This window comes from Alosa pseudoharengus, unplaced genomic scaffold, assembly GCF_046254945.1.
Source record: "Alosa pseudoharengus isolate Yale_2024_CS ecotype anadromous, Long Island Sound unplaced genomic scaffold, YU_APseudo_1.1 YU_APseudo_1.1_scf_18, whole genome shotgun sequence".
Taxonomy (NCBI): domain Eukaryota; kingdom Metazoa; phylum Chordata; class Actinopteri; order Clupeiformes; family Clupeidae; genus Alosa; species Alosa pseudoharengus.
Window position 1 is genome coordinate 12,909,796 of NW_027468650.1, and position 15,361 is coordinate 12,925,156.

Consider the following 15,361-nt stretch of genomic DNA (forward strand, 5'->3'; position numbering starts at 1 on the left):
AATGGACTGCAGCATGATCCCAGGTAACTGGGACACAACTGGGTGGAGACAACCCAATTAAAAAGCTATCACCCAAGCAAGCTGAAAGGCCCACAGTAAGTTGAATGTACTTAAGGTTGCAATGTGATTCATGCAGCAGCCAACTTAGGCCTTCATCTGAGTAATAAACATATATACTAACAGTGGAGGCCTTGCTTTTGCCTTTCCCACCCAGAGTCACTGCTGCAACAATGCTGAAGTGTCTCATTACATTTTGCATCTAATGATTATGTGATGGCAGGATACATGTAATGATCCATTCTGTGTGTGTGTGCAACCCTGCATGAGGTGAGTGTGTTGCTATGCGTGAAGCATGCCAGGAAAGATTTGTAGGTGGTGTGTGTGTGTGAGTGTGAGTGCATGCTGTGTATGACTGTTGGGACCTCTGATAACTATATATGGTGTGATCTTTCCCTTTGAATGATCTTCCACTGAACTGTTTCTCTCCTCTGTTTCCCTCTCTCTTTCTCTCTGCTCCATCTCTAATTATGGTTCCTCTCCAGTTTCCTGCTTCTTGTTGTGATTTCCTGTGGGTGACCATGGGCAACGACAAGCAAAAGTGGGATACACAGTATGGGGTCCTCAAATAGGACTATCTCTCTCTCTCTATCTCTCGCGCACACACGAACATGAAACATCATGCTAAAGAGAGAGTGTGAGAGAGAAAGAATGAAAGAGAGAGAGAGAGAGAGAGATCTGTGGAGTTCCTTTCATTCTTTGTTCCTAATGTGGACCATGCGATAAGACTTCTGCTGTGCCCACACCCTGTACTGTGGTTTAGGCTACAATAGGGCTTTCAGTCCACACACACACGCAAAGCAGGTTTTTCTCCAGCTCAGCACTACTCCACAAATATAGCCTAAGAGGATATACAAATAATAAAACTACTGTAACCTCTCCAATACACTTGTTCCACCACAACAACATGTCTGCAGGCAAATATGCAGCCTGCTGAATGGCTGATGTTATTGCAGGCCATAGGCTAAAAGGCCTAGGCAGGCCTAACAATTGACACATCTTAGTAGCCTAGGCTTGATATTTTAATGTAAAGGAAAATAAATGCCATGAGATACAGGCCTAGGCCTATCCCATGCATTAACTGACTGGTCAGAGACTGACAATGTTCCAAATCTATGTGGGAAATTTAAGAGAACCATTTGTCTCTGTCCCGCCCTGAATGTCTTGCGTGAACAGGACGCAACACTTGCTATTACTGTAAGCTTGACTTCTCATGTCTGAAATTCCTCTGTGGTGACAAATGCTTGTAGGCCTATGAGGTATTGACTAAGAAATGTAGCCGACGACAGCGGACAGACAACGGGGACAGGTGATGCAGGCGGGGTCGGAGAAGACCCTTCCACACTGACTGTCTGCAGCAGTTCATTGTGGCGCTCGTGGAGGCAAGTCTATGCGTGGGGTGCGCTCATAATAGACCTAATATAACCTCGACCATCCTACATGGTTTAAAGAATTGGACCTAGATTCGGTAAAGGTGCTTCCTCGGCAGACCAGAGCCTTGTTGAGCAATGTTGACAGCCACTCTGAATGCAGATGTGACGTCACCGCTAGGCATCTGAAACCTAGGCTACTGATCCAGAAGCGTCCGGGCCAGGGCGAGTGCGCGAGAGAGGGAGCCAGGTATGACGTCCTGGATCTCGGAGGAGTAATTTCACGGTTTTGCCAGATACTGTCAATAACATAACGACGACTGTGCAGAGGGAAGAGTTCACAAAAGCCAAACGCGCTCTGTGGGGTGCGGTCACCGTTTGTCACTCACGGGCGCTCCCTCCCGCGGGCGGCGGTAGCATCGAGCTGGTGTTGAGACTCCTCATCATCCCGTCCCATCCCAGATCTGTGCGAAGATGGCGGACCCGGCGGAGTGCACCATCAAAGTGATGTGCCGCTTCAGGCCGCTGAACAATTCGGAGGTGGAACGTGGGGATCAATACATCCCTAAGTTTCAAGGGGAAGAAAGTGTGGTTATTGCGGTGAGTCTGCGCTTGGCGAATAGAGAAATGCACACAGCTAGAAGCTAAACACCAACGCGATTAACTAACGTTAGCACAGCTAGCATACATCAATGGACTGCGTAGGTTTTCTAGCTAATGTCAGTTCCAAGCCAGTTAGCTTGCTAGCCTTCTCAGATCACCAAAACAAGTTTAGCCGCGAGTGAGCAGTGTAGAGTTAACTAACGTTAGCTAACAGTTGGGTAATATTAGGTCTCCTATCATCAGATTGAAAAAGCCCATTGCCAACACACCGTGCCTTCACAGAGACAAACACATTGCTTAGACAACGTTTGTAGAATATAAATAGAGCATTATATTGGCTGTATACAGACGTAGGTAGCAGCATAACTATAACATAGCGATAGCTTGCTAGCACCCAAATCGCTTGACAATACTGGCTAGTTAGCTAGCTAGGTTCACCTTGACTGTTAGTATTATCAATACATTAGCCAACCTTATTATACAGGTTGTTTTTGGATTATTAGCAGTCGAGTTGTGGAAGCTATGTGCTTTATGAGAGTAACGTCAGTGAGCACAGCTTAACGAATCTGGGTCAACGTCAAAGAATGAAAGCAAGTTTATCCCAGTTGGAAATATCCACTCACGTCAGCTGTCTGTTTCCGAATCACAATGACGGAGCTCTTATCTTTCGAGCTAGAATCTAGCTAGCTTTAATTTATCTAGCCATTTATAACGTCACAGGGCTGAGTCAACGTTGCTACAAATTGTCTATCACCTGTGAAAAAATCGTGGGTAAGCTTTGGGGAGGTACCTTAGGGTATAAACAACATGTATGTTACCCAAGTGGTCTGTCGTGGCTAGTAACGTTAGCACTAGCTGCCATGCTAAGGTTAATCTGGCTGCTCACAATGCTAGTCATTCAATCACTGCCGTTTGGTTTAACACGCAGGCTAACGTTAGGTTAGTTTAGCTGGTTCCGTTACTGTCGAGAAATCAGTTCCGACCGTGGCCTAATTCTGTTCACTCATAGTAAGCAAAGCAAAGGCACGGTGACCTCCATTCAGAATATAACGCTTTTAAAATCATATCGGATGTAGGTAGCCAGTGCGGTGCACGCTGTCCAGGCAGGGACAAATTCGTGTGCCGTTTTTTTTATCAAACCTACCCATGCAATGTCTTGGCACACAGTGCTAGAATGACGATAATGTTGGCCCTATTTGAATCATGTTCTCTCGTCATGTTCTCTTAGAGTAAAGTCTTTGTGTGCAACGACCCTTCCTAATTTAATGCGGTAACGTTACTGAATGAAGGAAAACATACACAAAATGGCTTTTGTTGTGTTGCCGATAACCAAGATATGTTTGCCCAGGCCCGTCATGGCGTATCTTTCGCCTGGCATGGTCGTGCTATTGGCAGATGTCTTTTACGGATTATAATCTATTAGGATGCGCATTTAAAATAAACCAGATTATACCCGGTAGTCTTTATGAGTAGCCTAACGTTAATCAGGAACAGGTCTTGCGGAGACGTTGGTCAAGGGTCCGTTTTGTTTCCTGTTGTAACGTTATGCCTGTTGCCGGGTTGGCCAGATCACTGCCAACAGGTGTGGCACTGTATTGGAAAAACGTTCAAGAATACCACAGGGGAATGTACAGCAGCGCAGTGCACGACACAGCGGAAAACAAAACAACTCATGGCTGACACACACTGAAAATGCGCACACATGTATTGTAGTATTCGGCTCGTATCTGTATTCATTCTGGGATGAAAACCAGATTTGCCCTGCATGTTGGCGCCTGCCTAGCCTACACACATTCACATGCATACAGTAGAGAGATGGCTTATAGAAACAACACCTGCCAGTGTATCTTACCATGATCTTACCTCCCAATGTATTTAAATTGTGCGTGAGAAAGGGAACAATAAGCTGTTTTGTGATGTGAGTTGAGGTGTGGTTTGTTTGATACGGTCTGTTCGTTCTAAAGCAGCATGCTGTTAGAGAGTCTACAAGAGATGTAGTCTTTCTTCATGCCAATGTGTCTCTGCTTCTGCCATCCATCATGTTTTCACATACATTTGTGTGTGTGTGTTTGTGTGCAGTATGTGTGTGTGTTTAGGTCAGGGGCATTAGTAGTCTGATTGGGTTACAAGGATCTGTGTTGGTTTTTCCAACTTTGTTTGTACAAGTGTATGTACATGAATTATGAAAGCATATAGTAACAAAATCCATTGTTTTGACTTAATTTTAGTTCCTTTGATCCAGTGTTTCCTCTAGGATTTTTTTAAGCAGTGGGGACTGACAACTGACACTTGGCTACAACACAAACAGTTATATGTATTCACCTCTATTCACACACAATGAGGCATTATTTTCAGTTGTGATTGAGCTGTATATTTGGAGAATCTACAACAGGTCTGCACAATGCATTTTGAAAGGCAACTGTGACTATTGTACGTCTGCCCCATTTCTGATACCGTGGGGGAAGAAAATTAAACCGTGGGGGGCCGCCACTACCAAATCAACATAGAGGAAACACTGTTGATCGGTTTAGACAGTGCTGTACATTAACTTTTTTCCTCATAGCACTGGTGCTGCAGAGGCAGATAGTTCTGTAGCACAATCTACAAAATGCCTAGCATCGGTTTGTAGTTACAAATACCTCGTCTGGCTACACTCTAGAAAACATTTTAAATAAGGTGTCACCGGTGCTAAGCTGGTAAATCATCCATAGCACAGACTGATATTTTTGTAGCATGTGCTACATATATGTAGCACTGTACAGCCCTGTTTTAGATCTTTCCATCGCAGCAAGCTGCCTAATCATTCTTACCCACATCTAAGGCGCATTATTTAAAAAAAAAAATGTAATATACATTTGGCCCAGTGAGACTAGGAGCATTACTTTGGAACATTGATCAAAATTGCAGAGTGATTGAATCAGCGAATGGCTTTCGCCAAGAAAACTGAGCTGGCTTTTTTTTTTTTTTTTTACTGACAGAAACTGGCAGTACATATCATGTGTTTAGCCAAATTGTAACTAGAATTTACCGCACTCAAGTGAAAAGGGCTATTACATCTTTTCCATTGTGAAAGACCTTTGGAACTTACTGCCCCCTCTTCCACAACATCATGTGCAACATAACCTCAGATATAAAAGGATTCAGCTGAGCAAGCTGAAGCTTTTGAACAGCTGAGGTGTTTTTATAGCAAAATGTCAAATCAAAGGAGTCTGCTTCTTGTCGTCATTACTGGTAGACAATGTACATTGCCAACTTTTTCTCAGCTGAGCCCAGAGAAATAGTCTAGAAACAGTGTTATGCTCATCTTGCAATCCCCTTAAATATGACTAATAATGACCAGTTATGTATGATGTTGCATATTACTGTACTAAATTACATTATGGCGTTTCACTGTAACAGATCGCTTTATAAAACGAGACTTCTGAGAATCTCCTGTGCCAGTTATTTATCTTCCTGTCCTCTCTGTCCTTTCTTTCACTCTTTCATCCATCCATCCATCCATCCATCCACCCATCCACCTATCCTCCTGTCATGTGTACATCTCTATTCTCCATATGTATGTTAAGTAGCTAACTGTCTCTCCGTCTCCCATAGTGTATTTGCCTTTCGTCCTCTCCTCTCCTCTCCTCTCCTCTACTCCTCCTCTCCTCTCCTTTCCTCTCCTCTCATCTCCTCTACTCCTCCTCTCCTCTCCTCTCTTCTCCTCTCCTCTCCTCTCCTCTACTCCTCTTCTCCTCTCCTCTACTCCTCCCCTCCTCTCCTCTGTGTTTGCATACAGCATTTAGGGGAGGAGAGGCTGAGGTGTATTTCCAGACAGCATCATTGGACAGCGACCACAGTTAAACATAGAGCTTGACTGTCATTTTTAATACTCCCTCCCTCTCCATGATATCTGTCTCTCTCTGTGTGTCTATATCTGTCTCTCCCTCTCTCTCTCTGTCTCTGTGTGTGTGTGTGTGTGTGTATAAGTATGTGTGTGTGTGTAGTCTGGCCTGGCTGGTTAGCGGGCTGTTTTGACTGTGCTCCTGCGTGCTGGCCAGTGTGTGTGCGGTGAGGCGTGTATGTTGTGCTGAGAGGGGGCGGGAGCATTGACTGGGCACTGCCAGTCGCAGCAGCAGGTAGAGAGAGAGAGAGGGAGACGGACAGAGAGAGACAGAAAGAGAGGGAAGATAAATTGGCTATTAGGCCCATAGCTCCTGCTCCATTCGCCAGTAATGACCGTATGAGAGAGAGGGAAAGAGAGAGAAACAGATTGAAATGGAGGAAAAGAGAAGGAGACCAGGCCTTGCCTGCCTAGTGTGTGTGGTGTGAGGGTGAATGGAGTGTTTTTCAGGTGTGTGTGTGTGCGTGTGCAGGGCTTAGTACATCTTTCATCAGAGGGATATTAAGCAATATATGCTTAGCAGACACACACACACACACACACACGCAAACACATTCACATACATACCTATACATACAGGCCCTGCCAGAACAGGTTCACTGTTTTTGTCTCTGAATGAGATGGGTACGCCCTGCAGATCAGTCACTGTCCTCTTTGCGCTCTGTTCTTCTCAGGGCAAGCCCTACGCGTTTGATCGCGTGTTCGCGTCCAACACCACACAGGAGCAGGTCTACAATGCATGCGCCCAGAAGATTGTCAAAGGTGAGAACTTGACACCAATCTGACATGTGCAAGCATGTGTCTGTTTTTGCATATACAGTATGTCAGGGCTGTTATGTTCTTTCTTGCTTACGCAATGTAATATTTTGAGTTATTAGCATTCCCATATTCCCATTCTCATGGTTGTATTTCAGCATGTGCCATGGATTGGACATTATGGGCCCTAATTTTGTGGCAGGCAAAGTGCAGTGTCACTCTATGAGCAAAGTTTTTGAGCATAAGTTCTAAAGCCATTATGTGGGTTGGGAGAGTTTTGAGCTGACACCAATGCTTAGGATCTTGCTCATGGTATGCAATTAATAATAGTTTTTGCATAGTTATTGAATTAACTTTAGTTAGACCTCAGACTTTGCACTTTGCCCTGCACTGAAATTAGATGTGTGTGTGTGTGTGTGTGTGTGTGTGTTGGCTGTGGCTGTGGATAGAATCTAAGGCTGATTCCACTGTGCTGATGTTTTTGCAGATGTTTTGGAGGGCTACAATGGCACCATCTTTGCTTACGGACAAACATCCTCTGGAAAGACACACACCATGGAGGTGAGACACACTCACATGCTCGTTACACACACACACACACACACACACACACACACACACACACACACACACACACAGACTTCATACATTCATACATAATAGATTCATACATAATGCACACTCACAAAGATGGTGGTGACATTGACAATTAAACTGCATGACTGAACACCATCTATGTTTGTCTGTGTTTGGTCTGTGTTTGGTCTGTGTTTGGTCTGTGTTTGGACTGTGTTTGGTCTCGGTTTGGTCCGTGTTCGTCTGTGTTCGTCTGTGTTCGTCTGTGTTCGTCTGTGTTTGGTCTGTATTTGGTCTGTATTTGGTCTGTGTTCGTCTGTGTTTGGTCTGTATTTGGTCTGTGTTCGTCTGTGTTTGGTCTGTATTTGGTCTGTGTTCGTCTGTATTTGGTCTGTGTTCGTCTGTGTTTGGTCTGTGTTTGGACTGTGTGGTGTCTGGGGCTGATGTGTGTACATTGTGTCGTTGCCAGGGCAACCTCCATGACCCAGATGGCATGGGCATTATTCCCAGGATAGTGCAGGACATCTTTAACTATATCTACTCCATGGATGAGAACCTGGAATTCCATATCAAGGTGAACAAATGCTTTGTTCTTTTCTCTGTGACACACACACACACACACACACACACACACACACACACACACACACACACACACACACACACACACACACACACACACACACACACACACACACACACACACACACACACACACACACACACACACACACACACACACACTCATTCATACAGGAGCACATATGTGTATTATTTTCTTGTATGTAAAATTTGAAACAATTATGGAAATCAGGGCTCGAAATTAGCACCCGCCAAGAGCCAATGGCGAGCATATTTTTGTATTGGCGGCTGAATTATGGCAGGTACTGCGCCACTTTGGCCTGTGGAAAACGGGTGCTTATCAACTGCGAGAATGGGCTACTTCAGTGTATCACGTTGAATTGGCTTGCCATATCAACTCCGCTACTTCAGTCTGTCACGTTAAATTGGCTTGCCATATCAACTCCGCTTTGCATCGGTGTTTTGTTCGCCCAATGTTGACATGGTCAGAATTTATTTTCGGATAGCTACTTGATAAAACGAGAAAATCAAACTTCATGAGTCTTATTAGTTATTTGGTTACCCTTTCATGTATCTGCTGAGAAAACAACTACATCACCACACAAATAGTACTTGAAAGTTTCAGATGTTGAATAGAAACGTAGCCTATTACTTGCTTACTCAAACGTAGCCTATTACTTGCTTACTCTCACTTTCAATAATAGTGAACGAAGTACTCACGGAATGATATGAAAGACGTGATTCATAGCTCAAAACCAAAAAAAGATAGCAAACACTGTCTGATTATAGGCGACAAAATTATTGGACCTCCGAACATTGTGAAGGCCCGTTCATTTGAATGGAACTTGCAGCGGAACTTGAGAACTTCTGCAGCACTCTGAAAAGCTGTATAATATTTATTATTTATTTCAACTTTATTCAAGACACAAAGGTCCATAGAGACAACACAGTACAGATATATAAATATAAAACAATACAAAACATTTAAGAATGATGCAGATGAGGCATCATTTACAAAACATTATACAGGCTTCGGGTCCAATGTTTCCAAAAGCAAGATGTGTACCTGGTGTCACTCTTAGAGACATCAGCTATGGACACAATAATCATATTCTTAGACCCTGTCAGTCTGCACATGAATCTATACATACAATTTCTTAATAGGTGAATGATAGGCTACTTTAGAAATAGTTATGAAAAGCATTGTTTAGTTTTGGCCGGTAAAAAAATATCTGGCCGGTAATTGTTTTTCATCTACCAGCCGCTTCGGCTAGTAGGCCAAAAAGTTCATTTCGACCCCTGATTGAAATTCATAGTGAGCAAAGAGATTGGGGATTTACCACATAGATTGCAGATAATATACATATTTTTGACAGTGGCAGACACACGAACACGCACACACACACACACGCACACACATACACACACACACACATACACACACAAATGCACACATACGCACACACACACACACACACACACACTGGCAGGCTAACTGAGTGCTACTCCTATGTGCAGGTGTCATATTTTGAGATCTACATGGATAAGATCAGAGATCTGTTGGATGGTAAGTGACTCTACGTGACGTCCTGTCAGCCCTTAATGCTGAGTCTTAGTGCTCACACTAGTAGGCACGCTAATTCTCTCTCTCTCTGTCTCTTTCTCTCTCTCTCTCTCTGTCTCTTTCTCTCTCTCTCTCTCTCTCTCTCTCTCTCTCTCTCTCTCTCTCTCTCTCTCTCTCAGTGTCGAAGACCAATCTGTCAGTACACGAGGATAAAAACAGGGTTCCGTATGTGAAGGTAAGAGCTTTGGTTCACACTCATTTTGCATTCTTTCACAGGCTTTTCTCTTCTCCTTCTCTCACACACACATACCCATCAGGTCCTCTTTCTGTCTCTCTCTCTCTCTCTCTATCACACACTCACACTCACCAGGGTTGTGGAAAATTCTGAATTGAATTGAGAATGACTCATAAATTCCAATTTAGTTCTTGAATTTGAATTGAGGTCAAAAACAGGATCTAGAATTACAATTCAAATATGAATTAGAAGGAAGTAGAATTGAAATGCAATGAAAAAAAAAAAAAATCATATACATAATTTAAGTGTAGTGTTTAACAATGAAGCTTTACAGTATATGTCCGATAGGATTGCATTACATATTCTACAACTTCTAACAGTAACCAATTACATTTCCAAAGTAACCTTTCCAACACGGAATATATGTGAGATTCAACACATTCTCTCTGTTGTGTGACTGTGTGGAATTTCTTTGAATTGCTATGCATTTAATTCCACTTCCAATTCAAATACAAATTCCTGTGGAGCGGAGGCCAATTCTAAAATGCAGAATTTTGCACAAGCCACACACACACACACACACACACACACACACACACACACACGTACACACACGTATGCATGCGCTCACCTCAGACTGTCTCTTCCCACTGTAGGGTTGCACTGAGCGGTTTGTGTGTAGCCCAGATGAAGTGATGGACACTATCGATGAGGGAAAGTCCAACAGACATGTGGCTGTTACAAGTGAGCAATTTACACACACACACACACACACACACACACACACACTAGACAGTCTAAATGGTGTCTAAACCTAATGAATTACATATTTGAAACCAGACAGACTGGTAATCTTTAATGTTGAATGAAGCAGGTATTAATGGACATATTCTAAGTATGTGTGTGTGTGTGTTTTCAGACATGAATGAGCACAGCTCCAGAAGTCACAGTATCTTCCTGATCAACGTGAAGCAGGAGAACACCCAGACAGAGCAGAAGCTCAGTGGCAAACTCTACCTGGTGGACTTGGCCGGAAGTGAGAAGGTGATTATCGCCCTCCAAAACACACACTCACACACTATGGCTGTGGCTCACACACTCACAATACTGGCATTGCTGGTAGATGAGCACACACACACACACAAAGCCTGAAGAATGTTTTTATTTATTGAAGTATTTGTGTGTAATTAATGCTCACTGTATGTGTGTGTGTGTTTGTGTCTGTCTGCATGTGTCTGTCTGCGTGTGTGTGTGGTGTGTTTGTCTGCGTGCGTGTGTGTGTGTGTGTGTGTGTTTGTCTGCGCGTGTGTCTGTGTGTGTGTGTGTTTGTCTGCGTGTGTGTGTGTGCTTCCACAGGTCAGTAAGACGGGTGCTGAGGGAGCGGTGTTGGATGAGGCCAAGAACATCAACAAGTCGCTGTCAGCTCTGGGCAACGTCATCTCCGCACTGGCAGAGAGCTCGGTACGTGTGTGTGTGTATACGTGAGGGTGTGGATAGGTGTGTATGTCTGTGTGTGTATTTGTGTTTAAGGTTGTGTATGTGTGTGAGATTGTGTGTGTGTGTGTGTGGACGTCAGGAAGTGGATAGGTGTGTGTGTTTGATACAGTGAGTATATTTGTATTTGTGTGTGTGTGGGAAAGAGAGTGTGTGAAAGAGGCTATTATCTTTCGTTCCTTGCCCTGCGGTGACAGTAGGATTTATGTGTGTATTAATTTCATACTGTGTGTGTGTGTGTGTGTGTGTGTGTGTATGGCTGAGCTTCTTCCCACAATTAGAGCCGTTCATCTCATATATAGGCCCCTCAGGGATAGCAATCACTGTGTGTGTGTGTGTGTGTGTGTGTGTGTGTGTGTGTGTGTGTGTGTGTGTGTGATCGTTTAAGAGATAGAAAGAGAGAATGTGAATGTGTATCCCTAGATGCCCAGCAGTGACATGTCTGTTCGTGTGACGTGTCTGTTATTTGTTTATTGTACTTAAAAAACACATTAACGTGTGTGTGTGTGTTTCCCGTGGTCAGGGATACGTGCCGTACAGAGACAGTAAGATGACCAGGATCTTGCAGGACTCTCTGGGAGGAAACTGTAGAACCACCATCGTCATCTGCTGCTCCCCCTCATCCTACAATGAGTCCGAGACCAAGTCCACACTAATGTTTGGACAGAGGTTAGGACACACACACACACACACACACTGCCTCTCTTTTAGTGAAGCACACACTAATCCCGGTGCAGTGAGCTGCCTGCTACAACAGCGGTGATCGGGGAGCAGTGAGGGGTTAGGTGCCTTGCTCAAGGGCACTTCAGCCATGCCTACTGGTCGGGGTTCGAACCGGCAACCCTCCGGTTACAATTCCGAAGCGCTAACCAGTAGGCCATGGCTGCCCCCTATTAATTTTAATTGGAGAACAACAAAAGGTGACCAGACCTGATGGTATTAGCAGGCTATCTCAGTAACATTTAGGGGGCAGGAGGGACTTCTGAAACCGAATATATGACAAGAGTTTGGAGAAGCTCTGGCTTCACTCTTCGAGATTGGTGCCCAGAAATACAGGACGTCCCACATGTTTCTGTAATTGCTTTGAATTGGAACAAAGATTGAAGCTGCATTAACCGAAGAATTATCCTTTTTCCTAAAAACACCTTGTGTTTCTAACACATGAATATGAACATCATCGATGTGATTAGATTGACCATTGCGACAGAGTTGCAAGCTGCATGATTAAATGCAGCCTTTGCGATTAGCTAATTGCATTGGTTCAATTTGTGATTTTAATAAAAAAAATGGATTTGGTGTGAAGCCCTATCTAAGAGGATTACATATTTTCCCTCTACACTGCTGCCCTGTCAAAATACAATTAGATGAATTACTGCACAGAACTGACTTGACATTTACTTCATGGCATGGACCTTATTATGTGCTTCAGTCTGAGCTGTGTTGGTGTGTGTGTGTGTGTGTGTGTGTGTGCGTGTGCGTGTTTCAGAGCGAAGACGATTAAGAACACAGTGTGTGTGAACGTGGAGTTGACTGCTGAGCAGTGGAAGAAGAAGTATGAGAGGGAGAAGGAGAAGAACAAGACTCTCCGCAACACCATCACCTGGCTGGAGAACGAACTCAACCGCTGGAGAAATGGTACACACACACACATGCACCCACAAACACACACACACACACACTCGGCAACACCATCACCTGGCTGGAGAATGAACTCAACCGCAGGAGAAACGACACGCACGCTCACACACACACACACACACACACACACACACACACACACACACACACACACACACACACACACACACACACACACACACAGTTTAACAGCATCATCTGGTAATGATGCCCACATAAAACCTGTTGGCTGGATGTGTGTGTGTGTGTGTGCGCGGTGTGTGTGTGTGCGCGCATGCGTGTGTGTGCACGCGTGTGTGTGCACGCGTGTGTGTGCACGCGTGTGTGCGCACGCGTGTGTGCGCTGCGCGCGTGTGTGTGTAGGTGAGACGGTGCCGGCGGAGGAGCAGTACGATAAGGAGAAGGCGTCCGAGGCGCTGGCCGTGGTTGAGCTGGCCAGCGGGGAGAACATGGCGTCCACCCCCAACCTGCCAGCAGGGGGCAGACTCACCGACGTGGCCAAGGAGAAGTGTGAGGCCGAGCTCGCCAAGCTCTACAAGCAACTGGACGACAAGGTACTTTTTTTTTCTCTCTCACACACACACACACACACTTTGAATGATAGATTCACCAACACATAGTGTTACCTGTGAAGTGTGAACTCCTACTTAAGCACAGACATGTGGTGTGGAGATTAGGACAAACTCACTTGCTTTGTTTGGTGCTGTGGTGGACCAGGAGGATATTTGGCTTGTTGTGGTGCTGTGGTGGACCAGGAGGATATTTGGCTTGTTTTGGTGCTGTGGTGGACCTGGTGGATATTTGGCATAGGAAAGGACTCTAATCTCGATCCATAATTAAAGTGTGTTTGCTCCCTGCTACAGGGCAGGTTCCATCATTCCGGAATGCACTGTGCAGTGTGGTAAAGCAGTGCTATGTTGGTATTTTACCCCAAAACAAAGGCTGCAAACTCATTTTGATAATAATAATAATAAGAAGAATTAATTTTATTTATATAAGTGCCTTTCAAGTCACCGAAAGACACTGTACGATTAAAAAGTTCAAGGACGTTACATTACCTACAGACACAGAGGATACTGTACAATTAAAATGTTGGATGTTAAACTGACTTACAATGTAGAGAATGGAGTCTCTGACATCGTCGATGGATGTCTGGAGTGCCTGGTTGTTGTTAAAGGGTAGGAACCATAGACTGTAAAAAATAGGTAGGAGCCTGACCGCATTGCCGTAGATGAATTTGGTAACCCCTGTAGTTGACTGGCTGATACTTAGCAGACGCTTTTATTCAAAGTGACATGGACTCACAATGGCGGGCATCAAACGCGACTCGCCCAGTTATCAGTTGGTGACATCACCACTGCTCCAGCACGCTCCCAGAACGGCTTAATGGGTACAGACTACATTAACAATTGACCAAATGTGGAATTTCTCTGTGTTACTTTAATATGAGTCAGGGGAAAGTTAGTGGAAATGCCTCAATCTTGTCAATATTTGGTTTGGAACTGAATTTGGAAATGTAATTGATTAGGAATTGTTTGTTGTTGTCTCTTAGCTAACACGTTTGTTAGCTCGCTTGCACCTTCTCTTTGTTGGTGAGGCCACAATCTGTCCATATCTAATATCCAGGATGAGGCAGTTCACACATGAGACCACCACCAAATGTCATAATAAAAAAGAAAATGCCCTAAATGTGTTGTCCCTGGCTGTTTTGGGAACTATGTGTGTAAATTCAAATAAGACATTTATTTTACCCTGTTCTCTCTCTTTCTCTTTCTCCATCTCCATCTCTCTCTCTCTCTCTCTCTCTCTCTCTCTCTCTCTCTCCGTAGGATGATGAGATTAACCAACAGTCTCAGTTGGCAGAGAAACTCAAGCAGCAGATGCTAGAACAGGAGGAGGTAAACACCCTAAATGCCTGTAATGGGCTCGCGTGATTGGGTATGTGTGTGTGTGAGAGAGAGAGAGAGCGCCCTTGCCCTGAGAATGTGTTAATCCGCGTCTGTTTGTCATTCATGTTCTTATTTCAGAGCGATGATTGTGTGTGTGTGTGTGTGTGTGTGTGTGTGTGTGTGTGTGTGTGTGTGTGTGTGTGTGTGTGTGTGTGTGTGGGGTAGCTATGTTTGTCATTGGTGTATTTAGTTTGGGTTTTGTGAATGGTTTGATTGTATTTTTATTGAGTGTTTTATGCAAAACTGTATTTGTACATGTTTGTTTGAGTGTGCAAACAATCTTGTGCTCCGACACATCTGTGTGTGTGCCTAGAAATATGTTTGGCTTCTGCATATGTGCTCATATATATGTCTGTGTGTGTGTGTGTCTGTGTCTGTGTCTGTCTGTCTGTGTGTGTGTATATTTCTGTGTGTGTGTAGCTGCTAGCGTCGTCGCGGCGGGATCACGAGAGCATGCACGTGGAGCTGTCGCGGCTGCAGCAGGAGAACGAGGCCAGCAAGGAGGAGGTGAAGGAGGTGCTGCAGGCGCTGGAGGAGCTCGCCGTCAACTACGACCAGAAGAGCCAGGAGGTGGAGGACAAGAGCCGCGACTACGACTCGCTCAGCGAGGAGCTCAGCCAGAAGGCCGTAAGGACACAGATGGACGGACACACA

The 15,361-nt window shown here is 44.5% G+C and overlaps 1 protein-coding gene across 2 annotated transcripts in view; it reads left to right on the forward strand.

Annotated features, from left to right (window-relative positions):
* Positions 1-1,419: 1,419 nt before the first annotated feature.
* LOC143130947 (kinesin-1 heavy chain-like) overlaps positions 1,420-15,361 on the forward strand; it is a 24,847-nt gene continuing 10,905 nt past the window's right edge. For both annotated transcript variants that reach the window (XM_076290261.1, XM_076290262.1), the window contains exons 1-14: positions 1,420-2,027; positions 6,588-6,675; positions 7,157-7,230; positions 7,715-7,819; positions 9,346-9,394; positions 9,571-9,626; positions 10,283-10,370; positions 10,546-10,670; positions 10,983-11,087; positions 11,644-11,789; positions 12,607-12,755; positions 13,122-13,312; positions 14,588-14,656; positions 15,128-15,334. In XM_076290261.1, the coding sequence (XP_076146376.1) occupies positions 1,902-2,027; positions 6,588-6,675; positions 7,157-7,230; positions 7,715-7,819; positions 9,346-9,394; positions 9,571-9,626; positions 10,283-10,370; positions 10,546-10,670; positions 10,983-11,087; positions 11,644-11,789; positions 12,607-12,755; positions 13,122-13,312; positions 14,588-14,656; positions 15,128-15,334 (1,578 nt within the window). In that variant the 5' untranslated portion in view covers positions 1,420-1,901. The remainder of the gene's footprint in view (positions 2,028-6,587; positions 6,676-7,156; positions 7,231-7,714; positions 7,820-9,345; positions 9,395-9,570; positions 9,627-10,282; positions 10,371-10,545; positions 10,671-10,982; positions 11,088-11,643; positions 11,790-12,606; positions 12,756-13,121; positions 13,313-14,587; positions 14,657-15,127; positions 15,335-15,361) is intronic.